Below are 20,023 nucleotides of genomic sequence, written 5' to 3'. Positions count from 1 at the left end.
GCCCGTCCTGAGATGGCCAGAGGGGACTCCAGCTGGGGTGCTAGGCTGAGGCCAGACAGGTGCGGGCCAGCTGGGGCCCCCTCCCTGACTGTGGCCAAGCAGGTGGGGGCAGAGTCTCTCCGGAGACAGGTGCTGAGGCGCAGAGACCAGGGCGGCTGGGACAGACCCTCCACCGCTGCCCCTTAACCTGCTTCCCCCGCCCCCTGCCCCGCAGCAGGCCCTGCTGAAGCACCGCGGCTGGGAGACCCCAGCCCAGCAGTGGGCTCAGAGCCAGGGATGCAGGTGGTGCAGCCCCACCTCACGCCCGCCCGGCCCGGGCAGACTTGGAGTGGACCCGCTGTGCCCTAGGCCAGCCCCGTGGGGTCTCTGCCCTCCCTGCCAGCTCGGCCTCTGACACTCAGGTTTGCTATGAGCCCATAAGGATCCTGACTGTCCCTCATCTCCTGCCCTCAGTTCTGGGCAGTTGTGGGGTGAGGACCAATTCCCTAAGAAGGTGTTTCTGGCAAGGGGTGTGCAGGGCCTGAGGCGTGAGTTCACAGCAGGCGAGGGCCAAGCGAGCGGGAGCAGAGCCGGTGAGGCGCTGTCCATGGTCAGGAGAGGCAGGAACAGGTCCAGCCACATGCGGGCCCCCAGGCCTGCCCCTGTGCTCCCGTCTCCCGGCAGAGGGCCTGGCCAGGACTGGGCACATCCCAAGGCCCAGAGCCAGCGGGAGGCTCACAGGCCCTTTCCCAGGCCTCCCGGCCGCTGTCCAGACACCCTCCAGCTGGCCTCACATCGGGGGCCGTGAGTCACACCTCGCCGGGGAGACCCACGGGAGACACCGTCATCCGTGTTTTCATTCAGCAGACATTTAATGACGACCTCCGTGTGCAGGGTCTGGGCCTCCTGCAGGGCGCCGGCGGAGGGGCCGGGCTCCTGCAGGCCCCACTCCGTGGGGTGGACAGCCCCGGGGAACGTGTCCACCTTCCTGGAGGGAAGATGCAGTGGGGGGTCTGGGACAAGGGCTAAGGCCCCTCTCCCCACTCTACCCAGGAAATGACTCAGCCCCCGGGGAGGGTGGATGGACAGAGGGACACACATACACCCCCTCAGAGCCATCCTTTCACAACGGGAGTCAGAAGGGCCAGAGAGGGCAGGGGCCTGGTCAGGGCCACACAGCTCTGCACGATGCCCACCCAGGGAGGACCCCACCCTGGGGCTGCCAGGCCTGTGCCCTCGGCCTGGGGGAGAAGGGGAGCTCTCGGGGCCCTGGACTGAGGGCCTAGCCTGGGTGTACCCTGCAGCCCCAGTTCAGGCTGGGCCCGGCCTCCCAGCCACGTGGGCCCCTGGGTAGCTGTGTGTGCCAGGTGTGCACGTGTGTGTCCTTGTGTACCCGTGTCCCTGTTTGGCTGTACGCCTGTGGGTGCCTGTGACAGCTGTGCACAGTGGTGTCCCCGTGAGCTTGAGGCCAGTATGTGTGCCCCGTGTGCCCCGTGCACCCCTGAAGTCTGTGCACTGGTGGGGGAAGAGTGTCTGTGTGCACGGTGAGGGGCTGTGTACACAGAGGGGAGCCTGTGTATAGAGAGGAGGGTCTGTGTACACGGGAAGCTGTGTATACTGAGGTCCGTGTAGACCGGCGGGTCCGTGTACACGGAGGGGTTCTCGCACACGGGGTGTCCCTCCGAGCCCACGCCCCGGGCACATGTTCTGGGCAGCGTTCATTTGCACTTGTGCACGAAGTAGCCGGTGATGTAGCCCAGGATGAACACGACCCAGAAGAGGGCCACTCCACCCAGCACCTTCAAGGAGATGCCCAGCTTGCCCGAGCACAGCTTCCGGGAGACCCTAGAGTGAGAACCGCAGGCACGTGAGCCCCCAGGCGGCCCCCGGTGCGGGGGGGGCAGGGGGGGCGGCTGGGCTGGGGGAGGAGGAGGAGCGGGCCCCGGGCAGGTGGGCTGCAGAGGAGGGCAGCCCGGGCGCTCCGGACTGTAAGACAGGAGGGAGGGGAGTGGCGGAGACACCGGGGAAGGTGTGGGGCCCAGGTCTGCCGAGACCGCCTGGGGTGGGCGCCCAGTGGGCGCAGAGCAGAGGCTGGCAGGAAGGATGGGAGGGGCCTGCGTAGGGCCAGGGGGTCCCCTCCTCCCCAGCCCCTCACCTCTTACAGCCCGAGGCCTCCTCTGCGCCGGGCCCGCTGGCCACGCTGACTTCATCCCGGCTGCTGTCCTCCCACCTACTGTACTGGATGCTGCTCTCCTGGGGCTGCATCCTGGGGGCCACGGGGCTCTGGCGGGAGGGGCAGAAGGTGGGCTGAGCCTCCCAGGACACACTGTTCCAGACCCGGTGAGGCCAGGGGCAGGGCTCCGTGTGGCACTGCTTTTGGGGTGAGGGTCTGCCTGGGGGCCGTAACGGGCCAGGTGGGCTGGCTCTTTGCCCGCATCCTCTCGTCCAGCTTAGGAGGTGACCAGGATGCAGAGGGATTAGGCCACTTGTCCAGGGTCACGTGGGAGGAGGCAAGAGGGAATTCCAACAGGGAGTCTGAAAGTCTGCCAAACCCTGCCCTCAGGAATGTGAGAGGCTGCTTTTCCACCCAGCCTGCTCCCCCAGGGGCGGGGGGGGCCCTCCAGGCACAGCTGCTGCCACCCTGGAGGGCCCCTGGCTGGGGCCAGGTCACCAAGCCTGATAACTAACGGCCTTCCCTCCTCCCATTCCTGCCAGATAAGGCCCCAGAGCCGTCCCTGGAGGCTGGGCAGGAAGGGGACGGGGCAAGCGGGGCAGCCGGACTGGGGGCAGCTGGTACGGCCTGTCCAGTAGGGGGAGGAGGCCTGCCCGGCCTGCGCAGCAGCAGCAGCTGTGTCCTCTGGCCTGTCCGAGTTGCAGCCCCTCCCTCACCCACTGCTGTGCCCTGCTGGGAGTCCAGGGGCTGAGACTTTGCTCAGCTCCCGCCAGCCTGGGAAAACCTGACCTTTCATCCAGGTAATCTGGGACACAGAGGCTTAAAGTCACAGTGAGCCACTTAGCAAGAAGCCAACCCAGAAACTCAGGAAATCAGGCAGTTCTTAAACCCCCAAAATGCTTCCACGTTTGCCCTTTCCCAAATCCCAGGCCCATGGGACAAAGGAAGCGAGCTTGTCTCAAAGCCACAAAGCCTGTCCTTCCTGTGGGATCCTGTGCTCTGGGGCAGCCATGCAGGCCGGGTCTCAGGCCTGGGGAAGGCCAAGCATTTGTTGAGTGTGGGTTCTGCTTTCCCAGGGTGTGTCCAGGAAAGGGGCTAAGGGCCAACTCTGTTAGCTACCTACCTAATGTCCACCCCCTCCCTCCTGTGGCCAGAGTCCCCATCTTGTTCCAGGCAGCAGTGTGCCAGCCCAAAGTGAACAGTCATGGGCTAAGACAAGCTTAATACTCTGACCCCTGCTTTCCCATGTCACCCAGATGTGAGCAAGGTGCTGGGGTGCAGCAGGAGGTAGGAGGCTTTTGCTTTCATGAACAAAAGAACAGCCATTTCCTTCTTCCTGCCTTGAAGTGATGGCTGGAGCTGAGCAGCCACTTTGCAATCTGGATATCCTGCCACACCAGCCCAATGGTGCTGAGTCTCCAAATCCACACCAACTGCCCACCCATGAGCTTCTTGACTTGAGGAGGGTCAAGCTCAATCTGTTCAAGCCTGGGACAGTGGGTTCCTGTTATTTGCAGCAGAACAAGCTCCTGACTGATGTGGATGGTGGCCCTCAAGTAGTCCTGGTTGGAGAAAGCCACCAGAAGCTGGGGAGGTGCTGGAGCTGAGCTTCTGAGGGCTTCATTCACTTGCTTGTAATGGTCTGTCCAACCCACATGTGATGGTCACACAGTGTCACAGGACCCTGGGGCTGTGCTGCCTGGCAGGGACACCTGCTAAGCCCTGGGACCCTCAGGGGTACCACCGCCTCCTGGGAGTGTGTGGGGACAGAGAGTCCTTGGCACACAGGGGCTGCATATACATTAGACCCCTTCACCCCCAATGCAGCTCCAGGGAGCCCACAGCTTACAAGGGGAGAGTCCTGGCGCTGGGGGTCGAAGCCTCTGCGATCCAGGAAGATGGTCAGAGCCCGGCCCGTGGATCTCACCTCCTCCCAGCCTGCAGTTCGGGATCTGAGGAACCTCAGATGCCTCCAACCTTAAAGAAAGACAGAAAATAAAGAAAAGGTGAAGAGGAGCGAGCGGCGCTGCCAGGGGCAGGGAAGGGAAAGGGGCGCTGGGGCGTCCCGGGCGGCCAGCAGGAGCGGCGAAGGCAGTTAGCCTCGGGGTCTGTGGGCCCGGGACAGCCTCAACCCCGCCTGCACCCCAGCAACTCCTCTCTCCCGGGCCGGCCGCTCGCAGAGGCCGCGGCCTAGCGGGGCGGGGGACTGCCGAAACCAAGCCCACCACCTCCTTCTACTCGAGGAAACCGCACCCCGACCCCGTGTCTCACCTGGCTCGACAGCCCCCGGCCGCTCCGCGCGCCGCGGACGTGTCCCGGGCCGGAGGGGGGCGGGGCCTTAGAGGGGGTGGGGCCTGAGCGGGGGCGGAGCAGGGCTGGGGTGGGCGGGGCGAGGCGGTGGGTGATGGGGGCCGGGCAGGTAGGTCGAGGCGGGGCCTGGGCTCGATGGGCGGGGCACAAACGGGGCGGGGCCTGGGGCCGTGGGTGGGCGGCCGCCGGACTCCGGGACCGGGGGTGGGGCCTGGTGGAGGGGTGGAGGGGCGGGGCCGTTCCCGGGGGCGTGGCAGGGGCGGAGCAAGAGGGAGGTCCCCAGGCCTTCCAGGAGGTGCGTGCTGGAGGGGCGAGGGGCAGCAAGGGGCGCCGGGGCCGCAGGAGCCGCAAGGGCCGCAGAGCGCGCCTCTCTCCAGGGCCTAGACCCCTCCCCACTGTTGCAGTTTCCCCGCCGGGAACCGGGCTCGAGCGCAGAAGCGGGCTCGGTGGGGGGAGGGGGGATGGCGAGCGCGCCTGGTTAGAACCGAGACACCGGACTGTTCTCGGAGACGGCCAGTCGTCGGGGCCCCCAGCCGCCAGCCGGCCTTCCTCTCGCTCTGAGCGGCCAGAAGCCTGGGCGGGGCGGCCATGCACTGGACGCACTCAGCGAGCGGGCGCTGCGCGAAGGAAGGGCTGAAAGGATGCGTGGACAGGTGAGGGTGGAGAGCAAAGAGAAGAGGCCGAGGACTGACTAGGTTCAGCACGTGTTTGTGTGCCGGGCACAGGTCTCTGTGAACGACACTGACAAGCGTGCCTGTCCTCGCAGATCTTTCATCTCAGGAGCGATGGATGTGAACAGAAGTGCCGCAGCCCGACCCATCTTCTTCCACGGGGTCGCACCGGCAAAACAGTGCCCCAGCCGGGATCCCCTGCCAGGGGAACCGCTGGAGGTGTGTGCGGCAGAGAAGGACCTCTGTGGGGTCTGAACCGAATGCGGTGGACAGGAGCGCAGTCTCAGGCCTCCTACACCTGGGACCACCAGAGGGCACCCTGCTCAGCGTGGGGTCTTCCCAGGAAGGAGCCAGGGGTGCAGGCTGCTGTGCTGACCCCCAACGAGTGAGTTTTGAAATAGGGGGTGTCCATGTAGCCCAAGCTCCCCTGCGTGTCCTAGTGAAGGAGAAGGTGAGATGGTGGCCAAAAGCAGGTGTAATTCTGAATCTGGGCGCAAGGGTGGGGCCGTGGGGGGCTGACGGAGGGGAAGGGGGGGCACACAGGGCACACCCAGGCTGGGTCCCGGCCTCCGCTGGACTGGCTGCGCCTGGGGTCCTAGTTGGGCCTACTTGGAGGTTATCTTCTTGGACTTGCTGGGCGAGGATAAGATCTCTGACTGCTGCAGGGGGGGCACTTTGACCCCCTTCTGTTTCAACTGGTTGTAGTAGTCAGTTCTCTCTGAGATGATCCACTAGAAAAGACATGCAGCAGCGTGTGTCCAGTCCTTGCAGGCTCCTGGGACACCACCCTTCCCTCCCCGAGAAGAGCCCGCTGCCTCAGTGCTGTGCTGGTGAATATTTACAACCTGTTCTCCAGGGGAAAATAAAAAGCTCTGGTTTGTAGCATTTGTCAATTTCTGTTCTGAAAGCCCTCCCACCACGGCTGATCCAGCCACAGGGGTGAAGCCACAGAACTCGGAGCTGGGGAGAGATGCCCACCATCGGCTCCAGGTCAGCTCACCCCTGGAGTCTGCCCCAAATGCACTTCTTAGTCCTCTGGGAATTGCTGGGAGCCCAGACTCCCAGAGACCTCAGAGGCCGTCAAGTCTTAACCTCAAGTCCATTCTGTCCTGGGCGCAGGGAAGGCTGTCCCGCCCCTCCTCAGCCTCCTTCTCTCTGGCCCATTGCTGGTTTGTGTGGGGCATTGGCAAAGGAAGGGGGTTTTCCCTGGCTACTGGGTGGTGGTGATGACTCCTCCTATCCCCCTCCCCCGCCCTCCCTCCCATCCCCCATCCCTCCCATCTTCTCTCTCCTTCCCCCCTCTCTCCTTCCTCCCTCTTCCCCTCCCACAAACGACAGTAACCAGGCCCCAGGCCCCAAACAACAGAGACCTCTCCCCAGGTCCCCATGCGGAGGTCCCCTCTGCCCCGAGGACTGTGGCCACCCTAGAAGAGCACCATTAACTAGGGGCCCGCCCCACCTCACAGAGGAAAGGCACCAAGCCCCAGAGAAATGTGGGCCGGTGGCAGGTCATGGGTAGCTGCTGGGGTCTAGGGCTGTGTTGTCGAAGGAGGCTTGGGGCCCTGCACGGAGCACCTGTCTTTCAGATGCTTTCCTCCCAGAGCTGTGGGCCCCGTGATGCCTGGAAGGCAGGCACGCTGTCCCGGGTACAGAGGGAAGCTCTACGGCTCAGCGAAGTCAAGTGACCGGCCCACAGCTTTGAAGACAAGGTCCAGGAGGTGGTGACTCACTCCTGCCGCCCCAAAGCTGCACTATTTCCCCTACACCGCCCTGCCCCTCTGAGGCCTCTGCCTGTCAGTGAGGAGCTGGCATGGACTAAGGCCGGGGAGAGGGTCCGTGCCAGACTCCTGGCTCAGCAGGGATTCCAGCGGAGGCCAGGCTGAGGTGCAAAGTAGCATCCTTGGAGGAGGCTGAGCTGGGCAGAGCCTGGGGATGGGCTCCTGCTGCAGGAAAATGCCCAGGACCCAGCAGTTTGGTCCCCTCCCTACCTCACTGGGTGGGTTTGCAGCAGCTGCTGCTGGGCGCTGAATGCTGAGAGCAGCTCGGGGACATTGCTACCCGTTAGGCAGACCTAGTCCCCTCTGCCTAAGCAGAGAGAAAGGACTGTTCTGAGGTCACAGTAAAAGGGTGACACCACCAGGACAAGAATGGGGGTCCCTAGCCTCCCATCCAGGCCTCTCCCCTCTGCCCCCAGCTGCAGACCCTGGAGCTCTGGCGTGGAGACGTGGCCCCGGGGACAAGGAGGCTGGGTATACCTGCAAGGCTTCCAGGATGTCATAGTCAGAGATCTCGGTGGCCAAGGACTTGAATCCTATGGTGTTGAAGGTGGCCTGGATGATCTTGTTCCTTAGTCTTTCGAGCTGTGAGCACAGGGAAAATAACCAAGCTCGCCTTTAGCGGAGGAAGGCAGCACCCTCCACACCTGCCACCTGCTGAGGTTCTAGGGAAGGTAGACCTGGCCTCACTTTTCCTGGCTTTAGGAATTGGAATCAGGGTGGGAGAGGTCAGCGTGGTCGCCTTAGAGCTAGAAGGTGCCAGGTCACGACCTGGACCCAGGAAGCTTAACACCAAAGTGCGAAGACTTTCTACCACACCAAGTGTTTTGTTTGTTTGTTTGTTTTTAATTAAAAAAGCAAAACCTGCATGTGGTCGAAACAAAACAAAAGCTCCAAATGACCCCCAGACCTTCCCCCCTTCCCTGAAGGAGCTTCAGCCATAGTCTCCTGCTGACCCCCAGGAGACTGTCAGTGGCGCAGAAAACGTCCTGCAGACTCCGTCAGCCCCCCTTTGGTCATTGTACTCCCTCCCTTCCTCCTTTTCTAAATGACTGGGAGGCGCTCCATGCTGTGGACATCTGCAGTAACCAGGAGTTAACCAGGCGTTAACCAGGCGTTAACCAGCAGAATGGACACGGAGGCTGTCTAGTCTTTTGCTGCCATCAGCATCCTTGTGGGTGCTCAGGGCCCCAGCCCACCTCCCCAGAGGTGAGCGAATCATGCCTCCCAGTAATTTCAGAATAAACTTCTCCAATCTGCATGCCAGAAGCCCTCAGACAGTGTCCCCCAAGTCACGGTGACAAGCTCAGCCCCAGCTGCTCACCCTCAGTGTCCGGGAGCCCCCCCGATGTAGAAATGCTGAGGGAGAGCCACGCTGAGAGATGTGGCATTGCCTAACACCATGCAAGTCGGTCCACTTTGCCTCTGGGACAGGGATGCCACAAGCCCCTGGACCTTGAGGGGGCAGGGGGCTTCCTTTCCTTCTTTCCAACATGGATTAATGCCAGCTCTGTGCCAGGCACCATGCTAGATACAGGGGTGATGAGGGAAATGGGCACCCTCATCACCCTCTGTACCAGAGGTGGCTCCTGCTGGGTAAGGGATGGTAGTCACCTGGGGCAACCATCCACGGTGCCCCACACCCGGGCCTGTCTCAGGTATCACTCACCGGTCATGGCACTACTTCCTGCCAACCCCAGACTGAGCCTCAGAAACTTTCTCAACACAGTATTCTGGGCTCTGCCAAACCCACTAGAAATGGAACCATCTATACACTGTCACCCATCTAGCGATTTAGCTGGGAATGCTGCTGGATGGGAAACACAGTTTTATAAAAGATAACAGGCAAGGGGGAGGGGCTCAGTGATGCTGTCAGCTGGCCAGCAGGAGGCTGGCCCCAACAGGACGGAGAACACGGCTGGTTACAGGTGGCACTCCTGGTGGGTGGGTGGGGAAAATGTTATTTCAAAAACCTGCACGCTCGGGGCCTTTACCTTTGCTGGTTTTGGATTCTAAATCAAGTCAGATCTTCTCTGACGTGCCCCTCCTAAATCCCCTGCCCCATGCCTTTACTCACATGTAATGGGGAGCTCAGAATGGGGACCCTGCACTTCACACCCTAGCACCACATCCACGCAGCTCTGGGACCTCAGATGGACCATTTACCCTCTCTGCTGCAGGTTCCTATCTATCAGGTGAGGACACTCATGAAAGCCACATCCCAGCTTTGTTAACAGGGTTGAATGCCTTAATAAATGCTCAGAACAGCACCTGACCCACAGCAAGTGCTCTCTAAGTTATACATGGATGGCATTATTATTACTGCTTCTCTCCCACCTCAGAGCCCTTCTCCTTCCTGGCTGGCCACCCACACCCCTGGGTCCCTTTCACAGCACAACCCAAGGGGCTCCTCCATAGACAAAGCCCCGACACCCGGCGCCCTCCGGCTCCTACGTCTAAGGCTGCCACGCCCATTGCACCCTTGCCCCCTCCTCCACCAGCATTCCTGGACACAAGGGGTGGGGGGTGAGCCAGAGCACCCACGCACCGTCCCCGGGGTCGGCACTGGGCGGTGCTGGGCGGGGCCCCGGAGCAGGCCCTCAGGAGGGGGGACCCGGCGTACCCTGGACTGGGTGCTCTCCAGGGCCACGCGGACCTGCTGTTCCGCCTGCTGAATCATCTCGTTCTTGCTCTGCATCTCCTCCTGCAGCTGCTTCCGCCTCTGCAGACGGTCCTGGCTCTGGTTCACCTGGGCCTGCAGCTGGCTGACCTTGGCCTCCAACTCCGAGATGGTCTGTTCCCGCTTGACCAGTTCTTTCTCCAGCTCTGACACTTGCTGGGGGGCGGAGAGACGGAGCAGTAGTCCCACCTGCTCCCCCCTCCTTCCCCTGAAGACGGCCACCTCCCCCTGAGCTCCTCAAGTCAGCCCGGCCCCGGCCGTGGCAGGGACCCCTGCGGGTGTTTGTGCTTCTGGATTTGCTGAATGGGGTGCTGCCCAGCGGTGAGGGATCTTCCAGCTTCCTCTCCCCCCACCGTCACCATCCGGGCCTGCGGCTGCCCCCGACCACCCCGCGGGCACCTGTCGGAGGAAGAGGTTGTCCTTCTCGATCAGTCCCATCATCTCCTCGCGCTTCTTGTCTTCCCGGAGGTTGGAGAACTGCAAGGCAGATGGGGCTTCGCTCAGGGGCTGGGGGGCGAGACACCAGACAGCCCCCTCCCTGAACTCAGTAAGACGAAATCTCCGCGGTTGGTTTCTGCTGGACGGGGCGGGGAGGAGGGGCGGCACCAAACACACTTGGGAGGCTGGTTCCAGAGCCAGCAGTGGGGAGAGCTGTCAGAGCCCCTGGAAATCTCAGAAATTGGTGGTTCTGGGCTGTTCTGGACGTGGAAACCAACACGACGAGGAACGTCGTTTCAGAAACCAGGAGCCGCAGACTCATCCCTGACCGGGAGCTGCCGAGCGCCCGCCCTTTTTCCACCTGGCAGGAGACTTGATGCTGGGGGGCCACGGAGGCTCTCTGGCCTGGGAGATGCCAGGCTCACTTGGTGGAGACCCCCAGCTCCAGGTGCAGGATGTAGGGGCTGAATGTGGAGATTGCAGCCTCTGCCCGACTTGGTCCTAAAACACCGGCAGCTGGGCCTTTACTTTCCGGGAAAGGAATTCTCCCAGTTTCCCAGATTCCAGGAGAATCTGGGCAAACCAAGAGGAGAGACCCAACAACATGACCACTGAACGAACTCTCCGCTGAAACGCCCAAGATCAGCTCTCTGCCGTGAAGCACAAAATTATCACTCAAGGGCTCAGAGCTTCCAGGCAGCTCTGACCTTGGAGCAAGATTCTTGCAGGAATAACAGAAACCAAAAACAGACTTACAAAAGGAGCTTATAGGAGATAGAAATGGCACAAGAAGCCAAAACCCATAATTATCACTTACGCTCTCAGAGAGGTCAGAGACATACTGCAATCGAGAAACAAAACGAGAGTGTGCTTCCAAAAAAGCGGGGGAGGAACATTCAGAGAACGAAAGCAAGATCTTGGGAACCGTAAATGAGCAAAATTAAAGCTCAGGAGGAGGGCTGTTGCCAAAGTTAAGGAAATCTCTTAAAAGTGGGACAGAAAGACAAAGCGATGAAAGGTAGGAGGGAACAGACAGGAAGGGAAAAAGAGACCAGAAGGGGAAGTCCACTGGCCAATTGATGGGGATGCCAGAAGGAGGGTTCAGAGGAAACAGAACGAAATAAAAACTATATAAGCAAAGAAAAATTCTAGAACTGAAGGACACAAGTTTCCAGTTGGCCATTGAGCACCCAGGACAAATGAAAACAGACCCTTAATAAGTCCCAACTATGGAAGCTTCTGCACACGAGGGACAAAGGTGGGATCTTGTAACTTTCCAGAGAGAAACCAAGCACCACCAAAAACTATGTTGTAAGAAAGCACAAGAGTCAGGATGAATTTGGGCTTCCCACCAGGAACCCTGGAAGCTCGGACACGTGGAGCAATGCCTTCACACTGCTGACAGAAAGTGCTTGCCACACCGGAATTCTATTCCAACCAAATTCTATTAATGTGTAGAAGAAGGACATTTGCAGAATGTCCTTACGATGTCCCCCAAATTTTACCTTCACTCATCTTTCTCAAAAAACTACTGAAGGATGTGCTCCAGTAAAAATATGGGAGTAGGTCAAGAAAGAGAAAAGATGTGGATGGCAGCGGCTTTAAAATGTGGTTTACGGATCTTAGTACTGTTTCACAGAACTTGTGTTTCAGTCACGTGCATGTGCACCGGATAACTGTCTCAATGATGTAAATGCAGCGTCCACTCACTGACGCTGTGATGGAATAGTATGGGGAGGGGGAGGAGTTCCCGGGTTGGGGAGGCAAGCGAGGAAAGGGGGAAGCGTTAGATGATGCCAAGATGGAGAAACGTCTAGAATGGGCATTGTAAGCATGCAATTTCGAGATACGAAGAGCCAGCCCTCAAGAATCAGCTAGAAGAGTTGAAAGCGGTTGTCTTGGGGGATGGGCAAATGAGAAAGAGAAGGGTCGGACTCCTGTTTCGCATAATAAGCCTGGGGAACTGTTTGGTTCCTTAAGCTATGTAGCTTTGTGCACGAAAAACTTGCATAAAAATAAAAGCTAAAAATGCTTCAGGGAATTCCCTGGCGGTCCAGTGCCTAGGACTCCACGCATGCTTTCATTGCCGAGGGCCTGGGTTCAATCCTGCAAGCCATTCAGCGTGGCCAAAAAATAAAATAAAATTTAAAAATAAAAATGCTTCAGTGCATTGGCGATCTCCCTCAGGTCACCAATGCACTGGGCTCATTGCAGTGGCGATCTCCCTAAGGTCCGTGGGGCTCTCAACCCTGGGACCCAGGGGCCAGGAGACGCTTGAGAAATGGCCAGGAGCCCAGTGGCCCAGGAGACAGAGATGACTGCTGGGGACAGTCATCTGCTGGGGTGTGAACCCCAGCTCCGCCGCTATCAGCTCCCTAGTCAAGCGCCTCCATCAGGGGGATGGGACGGATGGCACCGGCCCCAGAGCCCCAGAGGGAGGACGCCTGTGGCGTGACAGAGGACCCCGCCACCTTGTCGGACATGGCTTGCAGCTGTTGCTTCCGGTCCCACAGCTCCTTCTGCAGCACCTCGTTCTCCGTGTTGAAGCTCTGCAGTTGCGATTCTTGGATTTCCACTTGTCGTTGTAAAGACATGATGGCTCCTGGGTGAGGCGAGAGCAAGAGGGGAGGAGAGGGGGGCTGGTCACCGCGTCGTCCCGAGGGCTCCAGGCTGAGACTCCAGGCTGAGACTCCAGGCTGAGGGCTGCAGGCTGCCACCCCGGGGCTCCAGCGCTGCCGCCACATGGTCCCAGCTGAGAGGGACACAGGGCAAAGCCGGCAGAGCTGGGTGTGCTCGCCGCTGGCCCCGCCTCATCGCCCTCCAGCATCCCACCTGTTGCCAGGGAGTGTCTGGTCCTGGTGATCTCGAGTTGGAACTGGAACTCCTGGACCAGCTGCTCGTACTCCTCCAGCTGGGCTCTCAGCTCCTCCTCAAAGGCGTCGGCCACGGAGCCAGCCCTCTTCCTGCCCGCGGCCTCCTCCTCCTGCGTCTCCTTCTCCTCATCCAGCTCCATCACACCCTCCGCCTCCTCTTCCTCCCCCTCTGCGGCCACCATCATCCCCGCCTTCTCCTCCTCCTCCTCGCCTCGCTTCTCCTGCAGAGCCCCCTTCCTGCCGGCACTGGAGCTCGGCCCCTCGTCCGCCGCCCGCTCGGCCTCCCCTTCCAGGCCCTCTTCCTCCTCGTAGCTGCCTCCTTCCAGGTCCTTGCCTCCGGCGGCCACGGCGTGCTCTCCCTGCATCTGGGGGAGGGAAGGGGATACTGGGCAGGACTGGGGGCACCCCTGTGGAAGGGGCTCGACCATTCACGGGGGCGGAGGGCACCCCCAGGGGGAGGGGCTGGGGGATTACATCTCCAGGAGCTGCCCCATCACCCCTCCCCTGCTCCCCTCAAGCGCGGCCGAGGGTCTCACCTGGGCGAGGACCACCGGGTCAGGACGGCAGGTGGGAGCCTGTGGCCTGGGCATCGCGTGGGCGGCCCACACCTGCTGCCTGTGCTCCGGCTCCTCCTCGTCTCCGGAGAAGGTTCTGAGGGTGCGCAGTCTCCCCTGCAGCTTCGGCGCGGACCCCGACGGCCACTCCTGCAAGAGGCCCGTGGGAGCCTCAGGGCTGCAACCTGCACCTTCAGCGCCCGCAGGGGCCGCGCCGCCGAGACCTGTCTTCCTGGAAGGGGGACCCACCGTCCTCCTGCCAGGGGCGCCCTGTCGGTGGGAAGGGGGCCACAGTGTGCAGATGGCAGCCCTGGGGGGCCGTATGGTTTCTGGCTCCCCCCCACAGAGCAGCCCTGGTGAGTGGCCTGGCAGTAACCAGCACGCTCGTTTGGAGGAGCTCGGCGGGGGCCGACCTCAGACGTGCCCGCAGGTCACTGCCCTGCACTGCCCGCTCACACCGGTCTGGCAGCCCCCAGGAGGCCGGGGAACGGGGGTCACGGGACGATGCTTCCATGCCTCTCCAGACTCCTGCTGCCCCCGCCCACCAGTCCCCCACCATCGGTGCCTGGGTAGCTTTTTCTGGCGGCGGCCAGAGGGTCCAGTGATGGTCGGAAGCCTCCAGTCCCCACTTCACGCGAGGACCCAGCATAAACACTGGCTGTATCCCCAGACGTGAAAGAAGTCAGCTCTCAGACTCGGCGACCGCTCCCCTGGGCCACGCAGAGCCCTACCCCGACCCGCCTCCTCCAGGGCACCCTCCAGACCTGGGGGAGGGGGGCCCACCCCGACGTTACAGGCAAGGATACGGAACCCCCGCAGCTAGAACAGGTCAGGCTAATGCAAGCCACCGCCGCCCGCGGAGCGCCTGCCTCTGCTCACCCTCATGACCTCGCTCAGCAAGGTCTCCTGGCTTTTGCTCTGCAGGAAGCATTTCAGCTGCTTTCTCAAGGCCTCCCTCTCCTCCTGGAGAGCCAGGATCTCCTCGTCTTTCTTCTGAACCTGCACCTCCAGCTCGGAGAGGTGCTGGACTTCCTTCCCCAGTGCAAACAGGCGCCGGTCCTGGGCAGAAACAGGGCAGCTCCGGGCGCGGTCAAGCCACTCAGACGCGCTTCCAGCACCGCCGGTCCCCAGCAGAGCAGCAGCTCCGGGCCCAGGAGGAGAGGCCTGCTGCCCTGGACCCCACCCGTCCCCAGCCACCTGCTGCCTAAGGGCCACCCTTGCCCGGGGATCTCCTGGCAGCCTCCCCTCCAGGCCTGGCTCCCGGTCAGCCCCCAGGTGTGACCGAGGACACCTAACGAGCACCCCCTCCGAGGGCCACCTCCAAGGGGCTTCTCAGGGCTGTGCCCACTGCCCCTCAACCATCCACTCTCAAAATCTCCATGCCCTCAATTATTCAAAACTGAAGACAAAATAAAGGTGTTTTTGGACAAACAGTAACTGGAAGAATTTGTCGCCAGCAGAGCTGAACAACTGAGAGAAATACTAAAGGGGATTCTCCAGGCAAGAGGGAGGGGGTCAGAGGCAGAATTCTGGAAGGAAAAGATAACTAGGAGTCGTCCAAATGTCTAGGAATTAAGTGATAGGCTTCCACGGAGCCCACGAGTCCAAGAAGAAGTCACAAAGGAAGTTAGAAAATATTTTAAACTGAATGATAACAAACATGTGGACACGTCAAGACGGGCAAATAAAAAGCTGTGATTAAGGACAGATTTATAGCCTTCGAATGCATCGATTAGGGGAAACAATGGAAAATCAATGATCTAAGTATCCATCTCAAGAATTCAGAAAAAGAACTGGAAATTTAACCTAAAGAACATAGCAGGAAGAGAATTTTTAAAAATCAGGGCAAGAATGGATGATATAGGGAGATGGGGTAAGGCGGGGAGAGGTGAACAGGGCAAATCGGCAACATTTTAACATTCGGGGAATCTGGAGGGTATATGGGAATTATTTATAGTATTAAGTTAAAATAGTCACGGAGAAATCCCATTTCTTCACCCAGGCCATGGTGATTTAAACACCACGTGTCCAAACCAGACGTGGTTCCCGGGAAGGGGACGCTCCTTTCCTCTGGAGCTGCAAACTTGGCAACAGCACAACCTTGCTGCTGCAGGTGTGCTACCTACCACAGCGCAGACCAGCACGGAGGTGAGGGAAAGAGGACCCTGAGGACATGTTGTGAGCCCCTGGGGACAGCCCAGCCTGCAGCCCTCCCCCGGGGAATTCCTTTTCCTAGCAGCTCTGCAAAGAGTATCCTTTTACGTATACCTGTGAGACGCTATCTAATTATAGCCTCAGGCTAGTTTCCAAAAGTGGGATTGCTTGTTCCCATGGTATCCATGCTTTTTCAATTGTGAACTCTAAAAAATAAAGAAAATCAAATTATGAAATCTATCATAAAATTAGAGGTACAGTTTCGGGAATAAAGATAAAATGAATACTCATGGGCCCACACTATCAGGGCTCATGAGTCCCCATCGTGTGCCCACCAACTACCCAGCATTTTGTGTGACATTTCCATAATTGTCACTAGAGCTTCACGAGCTTAAAACAAAAACAAAAACGTTAAAAAAAAAGACCTTGAAGCTGATTCTAAGAGAAGACTTTTAACATTGATAAGACTGGCGGAGAGAAAAAGAGAGAAGGCACAAGTTAACGATGTCAGGAACAAAAAAAACAGGCAATCTTCTGCAGAATTCTTCTCCAGACTTCGAAAGAATAATACTAAGAGACACTTGTGCACTGAGTTAGGCTCATAGATTTGAAAATTTACATGAAATGGACACATTCCTAGAAAAACACAGCTTACCAAAACTGAAAGGAGAGAAAAGGAAATCAGAATATCTTAAAAGGAATTGAATTTGTTATTTTAAAAATCAACCCTGTAAGAAATTGCCAGGCACAGGTGGCTTCAATGATGAATTCTTCAGAATTTAACAAAGCAATAACACCAACCTTATGCAAACTGTTCCAGAAAATAGAAAAAGAGGGAAAACTTTCCAACTTTTGTTGTTGTTGTTATGAGGCCAGAAAACTCTGACACCAAAAGCAAACAGGGAATGACAAGGCAGGTAAATTACGGGTCAGTCTCTCTCATAAACATTGATGAAAAAGGGATACCACAATGAATCAACCCGTAGGTAGATCTTTGCCCATCAAGCTGATTATTACTATTTTAAAGAATATATGGATGTTGAAGGTCTTGACTCACGGGGGGAGCTGTGTAAGAGTGGGTGACATCCAGGCGAGCCTAAACTGCCCCCCACAGGGATGAAGATGGGCAGGAGCTAGGCTTGTAAAACATCTGATTCGTAGAAGCCATGGGAGGGGGTCTGGATGTCAGTTCAGGCCATGTCTGGGACGTGCTTACACAGCCAACCAGATACTAGAACAAGAGCCCCCAGGGTCGGGCATCCTCTCGGGCCAGATGTGGAGCTGGGGCCCGAGGACCAGCATCCATGCCCGGGCTCCGCGCTCGGCGTACCTTCTCGTGGATGACAGAGATGTACCAAGGTACCCACTTCCTTGGGTAGCTCTGCCCTAGGACCGGGTTGCTGGGGGCCGGGCTCAACACCTGGGATCCACTCTTCTTCCGAAGGTAATTGAACTCGCAGGCACTCTTACTAAAGGGAAGCCGGCAGCCTGTCAAGAGGCGGGGGCGGGGGTGGGTGTCGGTCAGACTCTCCCCGAGCTGAGTCGCCCCGGATCTTCCGTAACATCCCCCTTTCAGGATTCCCCCTGAAACCTTTCCCTGCCCAGCTGGGCTCCTCCATCCTTGTCCATCCCCTACACCCAGCCCAGTGTGTATGAGAAGCATCAAAGCACCCTTCAAGATTCCCAGAGCCTGGGGGTCAGGACAAGAGGGGACATCCTGACTCTGCCCTGTGCACAGGGGACACTTTTGAGGACTTTCCTTGAATTCAGGCAAAGGAGACGTCTGGGGGTGGATTTCACCTCTGGATAAACAAAAGCGTTTGTCTGTAGGAACAGTGCATGTCTGTCCCTCTAATCAAGGAGGGATGCATCCCAGGGGCCTGTGTAAGGTACATAGGGCCAGGCAGGCGGTCCTAGGAAGGGAGTTCCATGGGGCATGATCGGGGTGGCTCTGCGGGGAGCAGGGGTCCCTGCAGGTGAAGGCAGAGGACCTCAGGGCTGGGGTGCCGAGGAGAGAACCCCATGGGTCACACGTGCCCCAATGCCCAGCAGGCCCGCCCTCACCGTCCACCTTCGTGTCCAAGCTCTCCTGACCAGAGAGCAGGTCCTCAGTCACCTTCCAGGTCTCAGAGCTGACGCACGTGTCCTCGGGCAGAGCGAGAGTCGTGGCTGAACCTGCAGGATGGTAAACGTGCCAACAGATGACGGCTAAGGCCGAGTCTTCCCAAGACCTCCAGGACAGAGACTAGTGTTTCTTTCCCTTTTAAATGTTGGGTAGGGTTCAAAGCGGTTTTCTCAGCGGATGCATAGGATTGGACTATGCGACTGAATCGAAACGCAGTTCTGTCCCCCTACCCACCACTGGTGTGTCCGCCTGAAGCTGACCAGGGGCAACTTAATCTCTGCAGTTTCGTGCATCCCCTCCCCTGGAGGACAGCCCCGTTCCCTCCTGTAACAGTGGCTCCTCCTCAGAGTCCTGGAGTGCTGGCTGCTCTCCGAGGCCCCGGCACTGAGAAAGGGAAGCTTAGAGCCTGGACGGGTGGGCGGGGCCCCGCTTTTGCCTGACCGCCGCCTGAGATCCACGGACAGGACCCCAGTTGCTTGCTGCAGGCACTCGGCCTCGATGTCACCACCACTAAGGAGAATGCCGTGTGTGGGGAAACGGGAGTAGCCTAGGTCCTGGAGCTGGAGGTCTGGGACGACACCTGGCCTGACCGATGCCACTCGGGTGACAGCTGGGCGCCTTAGCTGCCCTCTCGGAGCCTCTTATCCATATCAGAGAAACGTAGGCTTAGACGAGAGGCTTGCTAAGGCTCCTTTCAGGGCTTGGTCCCTAATGAGCTGCCTTTGGCCCTATGGACCTCTTTCCTGAAGCTTCCAGAATCTTCAACCTTCTCCTCCCCTGTCCCAACCCTATTGAATCTTGGTGAGTGAGACAATAGAAAAAGCAAGAGGGCTGGGAGACCAAAAATACAGGCCTTTCCTTCCTTCCCTCCCCGCTCCCACTCTGGCCTCAGCTGAGAGCCAATTTCAGAAGCAGCAGCTGTGGCCATGGCACACGTCCCCTCTGGCCACCCCCGCAGGCTGCTGTATGCCAGGACCCCGTGCGGGTCCCGGACTCCGATGGGTGGGTTGGGTGGGGGGGTGGTGCCCACGTGGGGCCCCACTGGGCACGCTCACCATAGTGGGTCATGGACGTGGACCTGGTGCTGAACTGGGGACAGCCCGGACGTGTGAGAAACTTGTGCCAAAGCTCCTCCATTTCAGACAGGAAGCCGCTGTCCTGGGGGCTGGTGTCCTTGTTGAAATCTCTCTGAGGAGCAGGAAAATGAGACCAGCAGGAGAAGAGGGACCCGGGAAGCCCCTCTCCCATCTGCTGGTGGAGCGCCAGGGCCTGGCCGTGTGTGCCGACCACCGTGGGCTGTCTCCTCCCGGAAAGCTGGCTGCTTGATGAGGGCCGTAGGGACCCTGCTTTAGAAGTTGCAGTCGGCTGAGCCCAGAGCCAAGTCCCCTTAGGAGGCCCCTGGGGAGTGGGGTGGCTCTCCAGTCTCCCCCAGCGCGTGGTACCTGCCTGAACCTTCCCGCCCGCGCTGTCTCTTCCTTATTTTCTCTCCTCCCCATTCCCTCCTTCTCAAGACTTCCCTAAGGAAGACTCAGAGCAGACACTGCATCTTCTCTCCCAGTCTCCATCCACTCCCAGAATCCACCCACTGTAATCCATCAACCAAGCCGATTTGGGATGCTCTTATCAGCCCACCACCCTCAAGGCCTTTCATCCAGTGGGAGAAGCAGGTCATCTCCTGATGACCTGCATGTGGCCAGGCCATCCTTTCTCCCAAGACTCCGTACCGTCTTCCTGTAGTAGCGGTTGATGGCCTGAGCTGACTTGCTGAGGGAGCGCTCTTTTTGGCGAAGTTTCCATTCTGGGGTCTGTTCGTCCCGGCTGGCCGCTTGCCATAGGACGACCAGGCCCTTCTCTATCCAGTTGGGCACCAGACTTTTCTTCTTGGGCGTGCTGGCTCTGATCGGTAACATCGGGAACGTGGAACAGAGGGCCAAGGTTGGCCACCTGAATGATGACGTGGACCTATCCTCCGGGTCTGGAGCAGGGTGTCGAGGGGAACACAGCCCCAGTCATGGATGTGCAGGTCCAAGCACAGGCCGGGAGAAGACCAGCTTCCCAAGCTCCACATCCTAAGGGGTCCTGGGAGCAGTCTATGACATCACAGATGTCTCCATAGAAACAGAGAAACAGCGCCTGTCATCTGTCTTAATTTTCTGCTGGGAAGGGGAACCAGAAGCTGTTTCGCTGTACACACAGAATGTTACAAGCACAGGAGAAGTGCCCCGAGGCATTAGCAGCCCATTCTTCTGTTTTCTTTTTTCCCCATCATTAGTATTTCACCTTATTTAACA

General features: G+C 59.0%; 2 protein-coding genes across 3 annotated transcripts; both read right to left on the bottom strand.

Moving 5' to 3' along the window:
* Positions 1-341: 341 nt before the first annotated feature.
* Positions 342-4,486, bottom strand: SMIM1 (small integral membrane protein 1 (Vel blood group)). 2 transcript variants are annotated; one of them, XM_036859424.1, is made up of 4 exons: positions 4,424-4,486; positions 4,080-4,129; positions 2,135-2,262; positions 342-1,824 (listed from the first exon to the last, which is right to left on the bottom strand). In XM_036859424.1, the coding sequence occupies exons 3-4, from the start codon at positions 2,242-2,244 to the stop codon at positions 1,698-1,700; spliced, it is 237 nt and encodes a 78-aa protein (XP_036715319.1). In that variant the 5' UTR covers positions 2,245-2,262; positions 4,080-4,129; positions 4,424-4,486; the 3' UTR covers positions 342-1,697. The 2 variants fall into 2 exon arrangements, with proteins under 2 accessions (XP_036715319.1, XP_036715311.1); XM_036859416.1 differs by having other exon boundaries at positions 343-1,824; positions 4,002-4,129.
* A 1,252-nt stretch (positions 4,487-5,738) lies between these two features.
* On the bottom strand, positions 5,739-19,642 carry CCDC27 (coiled-coil domain containing 27). The gene is made up of 13 exons (XM_036872502.1): positions 19,457-19,642; positions 18,788-18,920; positions 18,169-18,312; positions 17,672-17,782; positions 16,938-17,095; positions 14,333-14,485; positions 13,508-13,603; positions 12,859-13,264; positions 12,498-12,628; positions 9,988-10,065; positions 9,532-9,744; positions 7,389-7,493; positions 5,739-5,864 (listed from the first exon to the last, which is right to left on the bottom strand). Exons 1-13 carry the CDS (start codon positions 19,640-19,642, stop codon positions 5,739-5,741), a joined length of 2,040 nt encoding a protein of 679 aa, XP_036728397.1.
* Between the last annotated feature and the right edge of the window lie 381 nt (positions 19,643-20,023).

This window comes from Balaenoptera musculus, chromosome 1 (genome assembly GCF_009873245.2).
Source record: "Balaenoptera musculus isolate JJ_BM4_2016_0621 chromosome 1, mBalMus1.pri.v3, whole genome shotgun sequence".
Lineage (NCBI taxonomy): Eukaryota > Metazoa > Chordata > Mammalia > Artiodactyla > Balaenopteridae > Balaenoptera > Balaenoptera musculus.
The sequence above is the reverse complement of the archived record's forward strand: the minus strand, read 5'-3'. Positions and strand labels throughout refer to the sequence as shown.